The 18,730-nt window shown below is 30.5% G+C and overlaps 2 protein-coding genes across 2 annotated transcripts; both read left to right on the forward strand.

Moving 5' to 3' along the window:
- Nucleotides 1-358: 358 nt before the first annotated feature.
- On the forward strand, nt 359-9,983 carry LOC128964968 (uncharacterized). The gene is made up of 7 exons (XM_054311624.1): nt 359-1,890; nt 2,425-3,873; nt 5,467-7,405; nt 7,767-7,779; nt 7,893-8,581; nt 8,626-9,187; nt 9,895-9,983. The coding sequence occupies exons 1-7, from the start codon at nt 407-409 to the stop codon at nt 9,981-9,983; spliced, it is 6,225 nt and encodes a 2,074-aa protein (XP_054167599.1). The 5' UTR covers nt 359-406.
- Nucleotides 9,984-14,366: 4,383 nt separating this feature from the next.
- Nucleotides 14,367-18,519, forward strand: LOC128964970 (zinc finger protein 850-like). Its single transcript, XM_054311625.1, has 3 exons — nt 14,367-15,702; nt 16,634-16,913; nt 17,060-18,519. Exons 1-3 carry the CDS (start codon nt 14,367-14,369, stop codon nt 18,510-18,512), a joined length of 3,069 nt encoding a protein of 1,022 aa, XP_054167600.1. The 3' UTR covers nt 18,513-18,519.
- Nucleotides 18,520-18,730: the final 211 nt, after the last annotated feature.

Genomic DNA, 18,730 nt, shown 5'->3' on the forward strand with positions numbered 1-18,730 from the left:
AAATATATATTATATTTTATTACATCAAATATTTATAATAAAAAAAGATAAAATTTTTGAACGCATGCGTGGATTACATGTTTATATCAATAGTAATGTATTTTAAATGACAAAACTGTTTATTAAAGAAATTTATTTAATTAATTGATTGTAAATAATGGCAACAAATCTGATGATCAATGATGTGTTGGATGAGTTAAATGAAGAAAATCATAGACTATTTGATGAATTAAGATATTGTCAGCAAATTTATAATAATAATATTTGAAAACATAATTTTAAGGATTATTTTTTTATTATTGAAATGATGGCAATAAATGTGACAATTAATGATGTATTGGATGAATTGTGTGAAGAAAATCGTAGACTTTTTGCTGAATTAAGATATTGTCAACAATTGTGGGAAATGTTTGATAAATACAGACATTTAGTGAATAGTTTGCAAACAAATTGTGTTTGTATTGAAAACAATGAATTGAAAACACAATTCAATGAATTGGATGTCAAATACTTGAGACTAAAGTCAAAGAAGATAACGATAACATCTGCGGATCAAATTGTTGACAATCATAATAAAGACGATAATAATAGTAACACAAGAGATAAATGGTATAAAAATAATATTAATAATACGGAAACTTTGGACACATCGGCGGTTAGTGTAGTAAATGAAGCCATCAAAACAGGTAGAGGTAGACCAAAGAAGTCGATGGTATTATCGTTAACAACAAAACGTAATAAACTGTTGAAATCAAATCAACTAAAGAGTGTTTATAGTTGTGATTACATCGGTTGTGACAAACAGTTCAGATATATGTCTCTACTGAAGACACACATACAGATCAAACACAATACTGCGGAGCGACTGTTCAAATGTGATATCGACGGCTGTGACCAACGTTTCAATCGAAAAGAGTACATTAAACGACATAAGACTAATGTACACAACAATGACCGGCCGTACGGGTGTGAGTGGCCGGGATGTGGTCTACGGTTTAAGGATAACACAAGATTGAAGTTACACAATAAGCGACACTCTGGTGGTTGTGATGTCAATAAATCTAGTGATGTTAGAAAATGCCATAAATTGAATCCGATTACTACTGAAGAATCTTTAGCTAAAAAGAAGATAATGCATAAAATATATAACAAAAATCGTGGGAAAAAGTATTGCTGTAATTGGGATGGATGTGGCAAATGGTTTCGCGATAATTACAATTTAGTGAAACACCGTCGGGCCAAACATACCGGTGAACGACCGTTCAAATGTCAACTGTGCGACAAAACATTTGTTATTGAAAATTATGTAAAAGTTCATCAGTTAGCTGTTCATACAAACAACAACAACAGTGATGGACAGTTGGATACACATAAGTGTCCATACAATGGCTGCGCTAAAGAGTATAAATCGGTTAAGTCATTGAATATTCATATCAGTCAACGGCATATACTGTTGGCTACCAAACGGTTTCGATGCGATGTCGACGGTTGCGACAAAGGTTTTTACTACAAGAATAGGATGGAATTACACAAACAGCGCGTCCACTACGATCTGAGGCCCTACCCGTGCGAATGGCCCGGTTGTGACAAACGATTTAAGTCATCAAATGAATTGCGTGTACATCGCGAAAGACATAGCGGTGTCCGGCAGTACCGGTGCGATGTCGGCGATTGTAATAAGTCGTACACTACTCATAAATGTCTGCAACAGCATAAAAGATCGCACACCCGACCCTACCAGTGCTCGTGGCCGGCCTGTGAGTTCAGATGCGGATCCAGTGTTACACTTGAATATCATATGAACGGACATCAGGGCATCAAACCATTTAAATGTCATTTTCATGGATGCGATTGCAGTTACAGTAGTAGAGCATCGCTGAGAGTTCATTGGCGACTAATACATAAATTTATCAAATCATATGAACATAAATCATAAATTATTTTTTAAAGATTTATTTTTTAACTAATAAAAATTTATTATTATCATCATATATGATAAATTAATGATTTATAATAGATGTAGTTAATTTTATATTTTAATAAATTATACTTTATTTCAAATTTTTCAATTCAATTTTTTATGAAATTTTTAAATAATACATAACTACATATTAAAAATTATTTAAAAATTACTTGTATTTTAAAAAATATATTTTATTACATCAAATATTTATTAAAAAAAAGATAAAATTATGAACGCATGCGTGGATTACATGTTTATATCAATAGTAATGTATTTTAAATGACAAAACTGTTTATTAAAGAAATTTATTTAATTAATTGATTGTAAATAATGGCAACAAATGTGACAATTAATGATGTGTTGGATGAGTTAAATGAAGAAAATCATAGACTATTTGATGAATTAAGATATTGTCAGCAATTGTGGGAAATGTTTGATAAATACAGACATTTAGTTAAGAGTTTGCAAACAAATTGTGTTTGTATTGAAAACAATGAATTGAAAACACAATTCAATGAATTAGATGTTCAATATTTGACACTAAAGACAATGAAGATAACGACGATATCTGCGGATCAAATTGTTGACAATCATAATAATGACGATAATAATAGTAACACAAGAGATCAATGCTATAATAATAATATTATTAATAAGGAAAGTGTGGACATATCGGTGGTTAATGAAATGAATAGACCGATCAAAAGAGGTAGAGGTAGACCAAAGAAGTCGATGGTATTATCGTTAACAACAAAACAGAATAAACTGTTGAAAAAATCTAATCATCTAAAGAGTGTTTATAGTTGTGATTATACCGGTTGTGACAAACAGTTCAGATATATGAGTCTACTGAAGACACACATACAGATCAAACACAATACGGCGGAGGGACTGTTCAAATGTGATATCAACGGCTGTGACCAACGTTTCTATCGAAAAGAGTACATTAAACGACATAAGACTAATGTACACAACGATGACCGGCCTTACGGTTGTGAGTGGCCGGGATGTGGCCTACGATTTAAGGATAACTCGAGATTGAAGTTACACAATAAACGACATACTGCTGGTTGTGGTGCCAATAAATCTAGTGATGATAGAAATTGTCATAAATTGAATCCGATTACTTCTGAAGAATCTGTAGCTAAAATGAAGATATATAAGCAAATATATAACAAAAATCGTGTGAAAAAGTATTGCTGTAATTGGGAAGGTTGTGGCAAACGGATCCGCGATAAAGATATGCTTTTAGCACACATACGGGTCAAACATACCGGTGAACGACCGTTCAAATGTCAAATATGCGACAAAACATTTCCAATGGATAAGCATTTAAAGTCACACCACTTAACAGTTCATACCAACAACAGTGATGGACAGTTAGCTACACACAAGTGTCCATACGATGGCTGCGCTAAAGAGTATAAGTCGGTTAAGTCATTGGATATTCATATCAGTCAACGGCACACACTGTTGGCTACCAAACGGTTTCGATGCGATGTCGACGGTTGCGACAAATGTTTTTACGACAAGAATCAGATGAAAAAACACAAACAGCGCGTCCACTACGATCTGAGGCCCTACCCGTGCGAATGGCCCGGTTGTGACAAACGATTTAAGTCGCCAACTGAGTTGAAAATACATCGCGAAAGACATAGCGGTGTCCGGCAATATCGGTGCGATGTCGGCGATTGTAATAAGACTTACGCTACTCGCAAATGTCTGCAACAGCATAAAAGGTCGCACACCCGACCCTACCAGTGCTCGTGGCCGTCCTGTGAGTTCAGATGCGCAAACAATATCAATCTTGAAGATCATATGAACGGACATCAGGGCATCAAACCATTTAAATGTCATTTTCATGGATGCGATTGCAGTTACAGTAGTAGAGCATCGCTTAGAGTTCATTGGCGACTAACACATAAATTTATCAAAACATATGATCAGAAATCATAAAATTAATTAATTAATCAATGATAAGATTATATGAAATAAATACTATTTTATGAAAATAATAAATATTTTTTTTTAAAACTATTTTTTTTGTTTTGTTTATTGTAATATACGGTATATACTACTGTGTGTATAAATTATATTATTTATCTATTTCAATAATATTAAATTAAAGTTAGGTAAACTTAGTAATAATAATAATTGAGTTTAATTTTATTTTAGTTTTATTTATTTAATTATTGATATCATTTGAACGGACATCAGGGCATCGAAACTATTTAAATGTCATTTTCATGGATGCGATTGCAGTTACAGTAGTATAACATTGCTTAGAGCTCATTGGCGTCAAACACATGAAATTTATTTAATCATTTGATTAAAAATCATAAAATAAAATTAATTACAATAATTAATTTTATATGATATATAAAATAATTTTTTAAAATTATTTTTTTTATATAATATCATATATATTGTATTTCAATAATATTAAACTAAAGTTATATTAATACTGTATAACTCTGTAATAATCAATTTGTTTTATTAAAGTTTTAATTAATCTATTAATTTGTTTCAATTCATTCAAATAAAAATTGAATAATAATTTATACATTTTATATTTTATTATATACAGTGAACATTTTTGGAATCAACTCGGCATAAAAAATAATAATTCCTTTCAAATACAATGTTTTATAATATTTGTTGTTAAATAGAAATAAATATGATAACGTAGTTTAAGAGTGACCTAATAAGAATACACTATTAATGCTATGCACACACTTAGACCGTAAAGACCTATAATGAATGGAATGATTGTCAAACTATTTGTATTTTGTTTAATAACATTTGTTGTCATAGTAACACAAAATATATATATAATTCATATTAAAAAGCCCCGAGTCTTCGCTAGATCATAAGGACTGTATTTTTAAAATTTATTAACGCATGCGTGAATCACATGTTTATTTTTTAAGGGCTTTTATACATTTACAACACTAAATGTTTAATTCAGATAAAATGTTACCCGAAAAAAATTGCAACAAATATTTATAAATCATATCAACTATTTATTGGGTTATTTTTTAAAAGTTAATTTAAAATCTAGTTTTAATATAAATTATTATTATTAATATGTTAAATTATCAATTAAATTAATTACAGTAGATGTGTGACCCCCCCCCCACTACTGGRCGGTTACTAACCAATCAATAGTGAAATATAAAAGATTAATTAAATCTAATTGAATGATAAACCTATAATAAAGTGTTAACTGTTAAACAAACTATTAACTATAAAATTTAAATTAATTTAATAACAATTTAGTATTAGTTAAATAGATTTCTAAATGATTTATTTGTTTCAGTGTAACGTTGTATCTGAATAGGCATTTAAGGGGGTGTTTATAATGTAGAATAGCCCAAACACTTGGTATTTATTATTATTAACTGTAATATTGTTTTGTTTTTTGATTGAAATTATTGTATAGTTTTTATTGTTGTTTGCGATAACAATTTGAAGACACAATCGGATTAACTGATTGTTTGATTGATTGAAATGATGGCAAATGTGGTGATTAAGGATGTGTTTGAAGAGTTGACTGAAGAAAATCGGAGACTATTGTCTGAATTAAGATATTGTCAGCAAATGTTGGAAATGTTTGTTAAATACAGACATTTAATGAATAATTTTCAAACAAATTGTTTTTGTATTGAAAACAATACAAATAAAATCAAATACAATAAACTCGAAGATCAGTACATGATATTAATGAATGATAATAAATGTGATGATAATAGTTGTTATAACAATCAAAACAATGGCAACAAATCTAATGATAATTATACGGAAACTGTGGTAACATTAGTGGATAGTTTGATGAATAATAAATCTATTGAAACAACAACAAGAAGAACGAAGATATTACCGAAGAAAATGGTTTATAAATGTCATTATATGGGTTGTGACAAACAGTTTGGTTACAATAGTTTACTTCAGTCACACATTAGGATCAAACACTGTATGGATGATAAACAGGACATCAAAGTTATTGATATTAATGAAAACAACAACAACATTAGGATCAGACCCGACGGCCAAACACTTGATGAAGATATAGTGATAGTTAATGAAAGTACAAACAAACGATTGCCAATACCTGTTCGTCGGAAAAGAGTTCGCTCGAAGAACTATTGGTGTGATTGGATTGGATGTGATAAACGATTTTGTTATAGTTATCTACTGTTAGCTCACATACGGACCAAACATACCGATGAACGGCCGATCAAATGTGACGAATGCGACAAAACATTTCCAACCGATTTCTGTCAAAGAGTTCACAAAAAGAAATGTCACCGAAATCTGAAATTTAAATGTCGTTACAATGGCTGCGATAAAGAATATAAATCTCGCGCTTCACTCGATGACCATCATCTGCGTCACGAAGGCTTATTACAGAAGACATTCAGATGCGATGTCGACGGTTGCGATAAATGTTTTTATACTAATTATTTACTTCAAACACACAAACGTACGATACATTCGGTCGACAGGCCTAACCAGTGCGACACTTCAGTTGACTTAAGGATCAAACACGACGGCCAAACACTAGATGAAGATATAATGACAGTAAATGACAGTAAAGAAAGTGTGGTAAAAATGAAACGAATCCATAAACCTGATCGTCGGAGAAGAGTTCGCTCGAAGAACTATTTGTGTGATTGGATGGGATGTGATAAACGATTTTGCTATAGTTATGAACTCTTGGCCCACACTCGGACCAAACATACCGGTGAACGACCCCTGAAGTGTCAAATGTGTGACAAAAGATTTGCAACGGAAAGGTGTGTAAAGAAACACCAGTCAAACGTTCATTCAATCAAAACGAGCAAAAATAACGACAACAACAGTGACGGACAACAGTTGCCGCCGACACACAAGTGTCCGTACGATGGCTGTACTAAAGAGTATCAATTGGTTCAGTCGTTGGGTTCTCATATTAGACAAGTGCACAAAAAATCGTCGACCAAATCGTTTCGATGCGATGCCGACGGTTGCGACAAATATTTTTACAATAAAATTCTTATGGAATCACATAAACAGCGCATACATTACGATGTGAGGCCCTACCCGTGCGAATGGCCCGGTTGTGACAAACAATTTAAGTCGACGGGCGAACTGAAAATACATCGCCAAAGACATAGCGGTGTCCGACAGTATCGGTGCGATTATGGCGAATGCAATAAGTCGTTCACAACGCAAAAAGGTCTGCTACAGCATAAAAATGGACACACCCTACCCTACCTGTGCTCGTGGCCGGCCTGCGAGTTCAGATGCGCATCCAATGTTGTACTCAGCGATCATCTGAACGGACATCAGGGCATCAAACCATTTAAATGTCATTTTCATGGATGCGATTGCAGTTACAGTAGTAGATCATCACTTAGAGCTCATTGGCGTCAAACACATAAATTTATTAAATCATTTGATCGGAAATCATAAAATTAATTAATTATAATATTGTATGAAATAAATACTATTTTATGAAAAAAATATTTAAAAAAAAACTATTATTTTGTTTGCTTACTGTAATACTGCTATATATATAAATTATATTATATAACTATTTCAATAATATTAAATTAAATTTATATACTTAATAATAATAATAATTTAGTTTTATTTTATTTTAGTTTCATTTATTTAATTATTAATTTATTTAATATTTGATTTATTGAATAATTATTTCATAGTATTATTTCAAAGTTATTTTTATCGCATGCGTGGATCACATGTTTATATTAGTATTTAATTTATTATTAACTATATTTTGAATGACATTTGATTATAGTTTTTAAACTTATGTTTTGTTTGTATTGAAAATTGAAATTATTGTAAAGTTTTTGTTGTAGTTGTTGTAGTGATAATAATTTGATGACTTAATCGGATTAATTGATTGAAATGATGGCAAATATAGTGATTAAGGATGTGTTGGATGAATTAAATGAAGAAAATCAGAGACTTTTTGATGAACTAAGATATTGTCAGCAATTGATGGAAATGTTTGATAAATACAGACATTTAGTAAATAGTTTGCAAACAAATTGTGTTTGTATTGAAAACAATGAATTGAAAACACAATTCAATGAAATGGATGTCAAATACATTGAACTCAAGACTAGATATACAACTGATCACAGAATGAATGTCCAGAAACTTTCTGACGACAAATCTAGTGATCAATTGATAGACAGACCACGGATTAAGAGACAGTATATTAAACGTAAAATTAAGACAACAAGTGATACATTAGTGAAGTCACAGATTAGGAAAAAATATAATAAACAGAAAAATTTGAAAACAATTAATCAGAAAATAGACGACAACTGTTGTGATGATAGAGTGGGCGATAAAATCACAGATAAACCAATCAATGATAATGACTGTGATATTGTGGTCAACAAAACAAGTAGTAGTAGTAGTAGTAGTAGTAGTCCTGTAATGAAGTATCGGTGCCATTGGGAGGGATGCGGCAAATGTTTATACGATAGACAAAAACTGGTCGCACATATACGGGTCAAACATACCGGCGAAAGGCCGTACAGGTGTGACAAATGCGACAAAACATATCCAATGAAAGGAAATCTAACGGTTCACCAGAAAGAAGTTCATCAGACAACAACAACAACAACAACAGCAGTGATGTGTCGTTGTCGACGACCAAACAACACAACTGTCCATACGATGGCTGTACTAAAGTCTATTGTTTTCGTACATCACTTATAGAACATATCAAACGATATCATAAAAATCCGTTGAATACAACAGTAATAAACAATAAATTTAAATGTGATGTCGACGGCTGTGATAAAAGTTTTTACTATAAAAGTGTGTTTGAAAATCATAAAAAGTTTGTCCATTTAGATGTGCGGCCGTTTCCGTGTGAATGGCCCGGTTGTGACAAACGATTTAAGTCGACAACTGATTTGAAAGCACATCGCGAAAGACATACAGGTGTCCGACAGTATCGGTGCGATGTCGGCGGCGATGACTGTACAAAGTCGTACACTACGTATAAAGGTTTGGCACAGCATAAAAGGTCGCACACCCGACCCTACCAGTGCTCGTGGCCGGCCTGTCAGTTCAAATGCATATCCAATGCTACACTCAATGATCATTTGAGACGACATCAGGGCATCAAACCATTTAAATGTCATTTTCATGGATGCGATTGCAGTTACAGTAGTAGAGCATCACTTAGGGCTCATTGGCGTCAAACACATAAATTTATTAAATCATTTCATCAAAAATCATAATAAAAAAATTAATTTATTATAAAACATTTATTTAGATTATTATAATTTATAAGTGAATAAATTAAACTAAAATTTGTTAACTTTTTTTAAAAAAATATATTATAAAAATAATAAATTTATAAAATGTTTTGTATATTTGAATGACATTTACGGTAATTATAGTATAGAAAAACAAAAGTTTGTAATAATGATATAAGTTTTTTTGTGTTAATAATTAATCGATTGATTGAAATGTGATGTCTTCAAAATGTAGTGATTATAAGATTATGGATTTTTTTTTGAAGAGAAAACTATGATTTATTGTGATTTAATTAATAATAGGTTTCCATTTTGAATACCGTTCTACTATTCATCATCTTCTAGTTAACCTAACCTAACCTAACCTAACAGTTATCAGATCCGGGAGAAGATAAGATAATATTTGTCCTTCAAATTAATAAGCAGCAGAAGTGGGACAAAACAACTCATTTACATATATTTATTATTTAGATAAACAACACGACAAATAAAGTGAAAGTTTCGAGTCATTTCGATATATAACAAGAGTTTTAACTGGAAATTAATGCGTAGATCTCTATTCCTTTATGGATGGAAGAAGCGGTGGTCACTGGGAAAAATGAGACTGGGAATATATCGGTTTTTATTTGAATTTTGGCTAAAAAGAAGCAAAACAACTCTATGGCAACAAACAACGAATGCCTTATCGATATCTTCTCCAACGATTTCTTTGTGTTAAGTATAAGTCCCTCTAAAAGCGTGTGTATTCGAACATCTTCTTTTCTTTGTCCAGACAATGATCCATCATTTGTTTTATAACATTGTAATCTTTGGGTATCCAGTGTTGGTTAGGTTTTTTCTTCATACCTTTGGATGATGTTCCTGTAGTACTTTGTCTGTCCAAAAAATACTCCGAGAATTGTTATATCATTCATTGATGGTATCGACACCGGTATTATACATTCAACACGCGTAGTTATTTGGCACACGCAACAATAGTTAGTTAGAAAACGCGGTCGACGGATGGACAACAGATTGTTCGAATTGGCTCCGAATCGGCGTTTCTTAAGATTGGATCAGCTATCGCATTAACCTATCTCCAAGTCTAAGAGGACCCCATCGGTTGATTCTAATTCCGACGCCGATTATCTAAAATATTGAAACGGCCGTCGAATGGTCGGACAAAAGCCGAATCGGGCGTACCGCCGGTCCTGGCCGGTGGACAGTGTGTTGCTAGGAGACACTACGCAGCTTAATTGGCAGACAGTGCTGTGCTTTGTGTTTGCCGCCAACGGTTCGGTAGTGAGCTGAACAGTTGTAAAATTTTTGAACTATAAATAAAATGTTTTTCGCTTAACATGTGTTTTTAATATTTACTTTTACTACCGATTACCTGATTATTGCGTTGACCATCGATTGACAGTCGATAGTCTATTCAATATATATATAGTAATATATAGTAATATATAGTAATATATAATAATATATAGTAATATATAGTAATATATAGTAATATATAATAATATATAGTAATATATAGTGATATATAGTAATATATAGTAATATATAGTAATATATAGTAATATATAGTAATATATAATAATATATAGTAATATATAGTAATATATAGTAATATATAGTAATATATAGTAATATATAGTAATATATAGTAATATATAGTAATATATAGTAATATATAGTAATATATAGTAATATATAGTAATATATAGTAATAATATACTAATATTCCTTTATTTGTTTTAAAGCATCTCTTAAGATGTCATAAAAAAGACATGAAAGCCCTGAATGTCGATTGTGACGAAATACCAAAGATGGCAAAGTTGGTGTACAAGTGCTGAGATAACATTGAGTCAATTTATTTGTTATACTTTTTTTATTTATTGTTACTTTATATCTTTTATTATATTTTTTGTAGTAATATAAAAGATTATAATATAAAAATCTAAAGTACAAAGTTAATAATTTAGTACCTTAATATTTAGTTTTTAAATTATCTTTGTACATTATATAAAGGGGGTAGAATTCCTACCCACTACCATCCTTTAATAACTTTTATATATATATCATCCCACCGCTAATTTTTTTAATATTTAATATAATATTGCATGATGAAGTTTAAACAAATAATGTTAAATAAGCAGATTCAAGATGATTCAAATAAAGTCAACACACCTTTTGACCAACATATCAATGGCTTTCAGTATATAACTGTTGGTTGTGGTAATATCGGTGACGGTGGTGTTTGTGGTTGTAGTTTTTGCTAATATCCCGGACTCTAGTATACGACTTGGCGGCAAACAGCCACAATGGTGACCGACACAGGAATCGATACCATAATATTGCCGATTTTGTTAAAGTGTTATCATCTAATTTGTTGTCGCTATATAAAAGATTTGTTTACTTTTCAATTGATCGTTTGAACCAAACAGGTCCAGTTCCTGTGACAATCAAATCGGCTGTATATCTTGACACATTTTCAACAAACTTGACAACAGCGGTCACTTCGACGTTTATAAACGGGTTTCCTATTATATATTTGTGATTATCATATGTTTGCTGAACGGTCTGAACAATGGTCTTCGTGTTCAATTGGCTAACAATTTGCTGACCAGTCAATAGACTAATTCTATTGGCTGAAAATGTCCCCAAAAAATTTGTACGAGAAACCAATTTTGACGGAATAATCACTTCGTTTATATTTTTAATGATTTTCGAACTGTTCGAAGTCCTTAACTCAACATTTCATGACTTTACAATGAAAACTACACCAGTATTTATACCTCCTTACAACTCTATGTTTGCACTACTCATTGTTGGTATGGTGTGCACACGGGTTATCTACTACAGTATTAAGGTCACTACTTATTTTATTAATTTTTTTATTTAAAAAGTATTATTCCCATATATATATAGCCGTATTCCCTATTTAGTATTATTTTAATGAAAAGTAGTGTTTTTTGGACGGTATAATTATCCGGTTTCCTTTCTAAGTATAAATTTATTTTTTTCGAGACGGTACTCCTGCTTTCTTCTGCAGAGCTAAAAGAGGAAATCCCGTTCCCCACTCTACTATTAGTTTTATTAATGTCGGTGGTTATCAATCGATGGCGTCACCGGCAATATAATAAATATCTTTGCCTGACTGTATTCATTGCAATAACAATAATAATAATTATTATAACAACAATAGTATTAATAATAATCATAAAAATAAATCGGTAATAGTATTAATTAGTTTACTATATAGTATTTTATCCAATTGTATTAACAAGTATTAACTACCACAATATTGATCCAATAGTATTAATCACTATAGTATTACACTACAAAACATTGCACTTAAATATATAAAAATAATTGTATAACAGTATTACCTAATAGTAATATAACAATAATATAATATTATATTGTTCAGTATATACAAAATATACAACAAAACAGTGTTACTCACTAATTAACAATTACAGTATTACTACTAAACAAACATTTGTATCATTTTAAATATTAATCTATTTAATTGTTGATCATGATACAACAATATAGTATTATTACACTATTATTTAAAATCACAATCAGTATTACTATTACAGTATTATACAATTTTTAAGTGTATTATTTGTGACACTAATTAGTATTACATCTATTTAATAATAGCCAATCACGTAATTAATATTAATTATTAAAGAATAGTATTATATTATTTTCCAAACAATAGTATTATTAAAAAAACAAAAAAATAACAGTATTACTTTTAGAATTATTTTAAAAAATATATTAAAATGCCGTACAGTGTTATCAGTATTATTTTAATTAAAAATTATATTAATAATAATTTGCATAGTAAGCAACACTGATAACAGTTGTCAAAAACTTATATCAGTTGTTGCATATATTAGTTAATATATAAAATATAAAATTCAAATATATGTAAATAAAATTGTAATATTTAATGATTATATTGCAATATTAAGTAAAGCACTACGAGGTGGTTCAGCCAATCATCACATGTGTGGTATCAATATATATGTAGTAATGACATCACATATATGATTAGTGCATACAAGCATACAGTATATATTAATGCATTGACTTTTTAATACACAGTATACTATATAGTGTTGCCAAAATACTTTAGACAACTTTTTATAAAACAATTAATTTAGTATACTATATATAAGAATATATATTATGCGCAAGTCATTAAATATAAATAAATATATATAATAGATTTATAATTAATATAAATTTAAGTTAGTTATAAAATTTATAATTTTATTGGTAAGTTATTATTGGAGTGGCAATCAAACAATTAATTTAATCTATAATATATTAGTGTAAGTAATATAATGATATATAATAAATAAATATAAAATTTCATTATTAACTGAATAGTTAATTAAAGCTCAATATCTTAATTATTATAAATTTTATTTAGATCATAAATTATTAATTGTTAATAATAATGTTAATTTTACTGATAATAATGATACTAATAAAATATATTATAATAATGATTTGTGTCCGATGGAATATAAAATTGATTTTATATATAAAGGAATTGWATAAATGTATTCTAATTATAATATCTTATTAAAATTATAATATTTTATTGAAATAATATAATAAATGTATATTAAAATAGTTATAAATTAAATTTTGTTGAATATATAAATTTTATTTAAAATTTAATAAATATTTCACATTTATTTACTATATTTATATATTATTCTATTTTTATAAATAAATAAGTTTATTAAATATTCAGTACTTACTATTTTTTATCTGGCCACTCTAKTTACGTTATATACTACAACATCATTTTACCACATGTGTGGTCTCTTTAAAAAAAAACCCTATGTCCAATTGAGTGGTTAAAAACGGTAATATTTTTTTTAAAAAAATAAATCAGAATTATTAAAATAATAAACTATTCATATGTGCTGTTGTTATGACAACAACTAACAAAAATAACTCAATGTTTGTTTATTTGGTTTTTAAATGACAACACAATAATTGTTTTGTTTGTTTCAAATTGTTTATTGAAATTAAGTTTTAAATTTTTTTTTAATGTTTTGTGGATCTAATTGTTGTGATTAAACTTAATTTCATTGAAAATGATGGCAATTGTGATGATTAAGGATTTAGTGGATGAGTTGACTGATGAAAATCAAAGACTTTTCCAWGAATTAAGATATTGTCAGCAATTGATTGAATTGTTTGATAAATACAGACATTTAGTGAATAGTTTGCAAACAAATTGTGTTTGTATTGAAAACAATGAATTGAAAACACAATTCAATGAATTGGATGTCCAATACTCGAGACTTAAGACACAACAGAAACAGAAAAATCAATCGATAAAAATCAAACTCAAGAAGAAGTCAGCGAAGATTGAAGACATTGATTATATTAAATGCAATAATAATAATAATAATAATAACTTCAATGATAGCTATGTTGACAACACATCATCTGTGGACACATCAACTGATACTTTGCTTAAGAAGAATATGAAGAAGAAGAATAAGATACAGATTTATAATAAAATTGATTTTACAAAACAACTGACGGAAACACTGTCCACAAGTATTGTCCAACACTTGGACTCTTCAGCTGTTGTCAAACAACTACAACATAATAATAATAATTATACAGAAATTATAGACAGAAATTCATGTCTAGCGAGTAGTTGTCGTCAAATAACTGATCCCTTAGAAGAAGATGACATAACTGTTAACAAACCGCTGAAGAAGATGAAGATAAAGAAGAAGAAGCGATTAGTTGTTGTATGCGATTGGGAAGGATGTGGCAAACAGTGTACAGATAGCCAGTCATTGACAGCCCATATACGGGTAAATCATACAAACGAACGGCCATACAGTTGTCCGGAGTGTCCGAAATCGTTTGCCATCCGTCAGTATCTGGAAAATCATAAACTCAATGTACACACCAATCAAACGGCTCATCATAAATGTCCGTACGATGGCTGTCCCGGTCGGTACAAAAAACGTGAATCATTGCGTTGGCATATCAAACGCCGACACGAAAACCCGGATTCATTGCGTTGCGATATTCATGGATGTGGTAAACAATTTTCAACTGTCTATGTATTRCAACGACACAAACAGTGCGCCCATACGGACGACAGGCCCTATCCGTGCGAATGGCCCGGTTGTGACAAACGATTCAAAAAACTACAAATACTTCGCGTACATCAGCAAAGTCATACCGGCGAACGTATCTACCGGTGCGATGTCCAGGGCTGCCATAAGTCATACTTTACCTATCGGGTACTATTGCATCATCGTAACGCACATACCCGACCGTATCAGTGTTCGTGGCCGGCCTGCGACTATCGGTGCGCATCTAATATTGCACTCAAAGAGCATATGAATGCCCATCAGGGTCTCAGGCCCTATGAATGCCATTTTCCTGACTGCGATCACCGTTACTGTAATAGTCAGGCGCTGCGAAAACATTTGAAAAAGACACACAAATATATGAAAACTTACCATGATAAAACATAGATTCATTTAATTAGTTAAATATATTATATTAAAATTATACTAAAATTTAGTTGATTATTACTGTAATAATTATTATTGTTATTACCATAATATAAATTATATTACAAACAACTATTAATATAATAATAATAGTTAACTGTGTATATAATAAGTTATTTTATTTGTTATTTTTAAAATTATTATTATTTTTCAATTAGTATATAAACTTAAATATTGTTATTTATTAGTGTTTTTCGTTGTTGTTRTTAATGTAATTATTAATGTTTATTAATAAGGTATAAACTCATTGTAAAAAAATATAATTTTTAAAATATAAATTAATTAAAAATTACACAATCTATGAAATACTGTATATATAATTTATTTTACATGTAATTTTCATTAATAAATCTCTTAATTATATATTATTATTATAATTTAAATTATAAAATTAATAGTTATTAAAAAAATATTTATAATTTTATTGTTTTTGTTGTTTGTTTAAATGTATTTATATAAACGCATATGATATATTATTATTAATAAAATATATATATTATTTATTACAATTGAAATAAAATTACCGGTAATTGTTTAACATTTAATATAATAATAATTTAAAAACTAAAAAAATTATATTAACATAACATTAATAGCATTTTTGAAAATCATGTTTACTGTAGTTATGACAACACATATGTTTTTATTATTATTATTATTATTATTATTAATATATGATATTTGATATTATGTTGTGTTTTAGTAAACAGTGAATGAATGGCAATAATAATAATAATAATAATATTATTATTATTAAGTGATTAACTATAAAAATATCCACAAAAATAATATATTAACAAAAAAAATGAAACCAAAAGTAGTGATTAAGGATGTGTTGGATGAGTTAAGTGATGAAAATCAAAGACTATTTGATGAATTGAAATATTGTCAACAATTGTCGGAAATGTTTGATAAATACAGACAATTGTTAAGCATTTTTCATCAGAAATGTTGTTGTATTGAAAACAATGAAAACAAACAACAATTAAATGAATTGGAAGTGAATTATATGTTACTGAAGAACAATAGGTCGTCGTCGTCGCCGAAGTTATCGGCGAAAGACATGACAACAATAAGTCAGGACAACAACAACAAACTGTTGACAAATCGGCGGCAAAGAGTCAAGAAATCGGCGGTTAGATCACGACGTGTTAAAARACATGTTGTCGACGATGACAACGAAGACACTATTAATGATACCACCGATGATGACAACAACAACACTGATATGATTGGCGATGAAGTATCGGACAACACAACACAACAACAACCAATGATAGCAAACATACCGACGAATATACCGCTTATGGCCGCAAAAAAAACTTCATTTGCGATTATAATGGTTGCGGCAAACGGTTCCGACAGCGAGACTATCTGTTGCAACACTTGCGTATCAAACATACCAATGAACGGCCGTTTGTTTGCCAGGATTGTGACAAACGATTTCCGACCGGCCAGACCTTGAAAACGCACGTAACGATTAGACATCCGTCGGACACAGAGTTTCGGTGTCCGATCATCGGGTGTTCATTTAGGACACGAGTTTTGCAGCGACTATACGAACACAATCAGTGGCACAAACGAAAATCTGGTGCCAAACGGTTACGAAAGACAGAGAACAAGAATAAGTTGACCACAAATAATACAAATACAACTAATAATAAGTATTCGTGCGATTGGATCGGCTGTGGAAAGTCATTCTCCCAGAGAGGAAATCTCGAGACACATATACGCAGCCAACACACCAAAGAGATGCCGTTTGTGTGCGACGATTGCGACAAAATGTTTACCAGTCAGGCCTATCTGAAGATTCATTCAGCGGTACATTCGGATGAATTGAAATTTGTTTGCAAACATGTCGGCTGCGAATACAAGTCACGTACGGCTCAGGCATTGTTCAGACACCAGTTTACCCATCGACCCAAACGACCGGAACGATTGAAAATAGTACACAAACGTAACTTTGTGTGCGATACGGATGGCTGTACTCTTAGGTTTCAGGATCGGGAAAAACGTTTGGCACACATACGTAACAGACATACCAACGAAAGGCCATTCAAATGCGATGAATGTTCGGCAACGTTTGCCATCGATCGCTATCTGGATGGACACAAACGTAAGATGCATACCAATGCACCGGTATTGAAGTGTCGACACGATGGCTGTACGTACGAAACTCGGGTCAAAGATCGACTCGACTATCATCATCTGAGACACGACGGCATCAGACAATTTGAATGTCAATTAGACGGATGCGGTAAACGATTTTTCGATCAAAAGACACTCAATGTCCATATGAAATGTCATTCGGATGAGCGTCCGTTTCCGTGCAATTGGCCCGGTTGTGACAAACGATTTCGCAATAATCAACAATTGAAAGTACATTTGGAACGACATTCGGGTGTCCGATCCTATCGGTGTTCACTACCCGGCTGTGACAAGTCGTATACTACGCAAAAAGGACTGGAACAACATAGCCGATCGCATACCATGCCCTACCAGTGTACGTGGCCGGCCTGTGAGGCCAGGTTTCAGAATAGTACTAAACTCAAGGATCATATGAACGGACATCAGGGTATCAAACCATTTAATTGTCATTTTCAGGGATGCGATGTCAGCTATAGTAGTAAAGATTCGTTGAGAATGCATTGGAGACAAACACATAAATATATTAAAACTTACCATGATAAAACATAGATAAATAGATAGATAATATAGTATAATGTATAAAAAATACTTATATAAAATTTTTTTTTACGGTAAATGATATTTTTTATGATATACGGTAATTATAATTTTTGTTTTGTTTTTTGTTTCAAAAAAGTCTATTATTAGAATTATTAGAAAACAATCATAATATCATAAATTTAATATATATTTCAATAATTAAAAATATTTTTTTTTTAAGTAGAAAT

Source organism: Oppia nitens, unplaced genomic scaffold (genome assembly GCF_028296485.1).
Source record: "Oppia nitens isolate AA-2021 unplaced genomic scaffold, nextdenovo-longstitch-racon4-pilon3 scaffold15_pilon_pilon_pilon, whole genome shotgun sequence".
NCBI classification, from domain to species: Eukaryota; Metazoa; Arthropoda; class Arachnida; order Sarcoptiformes; family Oppiidae; genus Oppia; species Oppia nitens.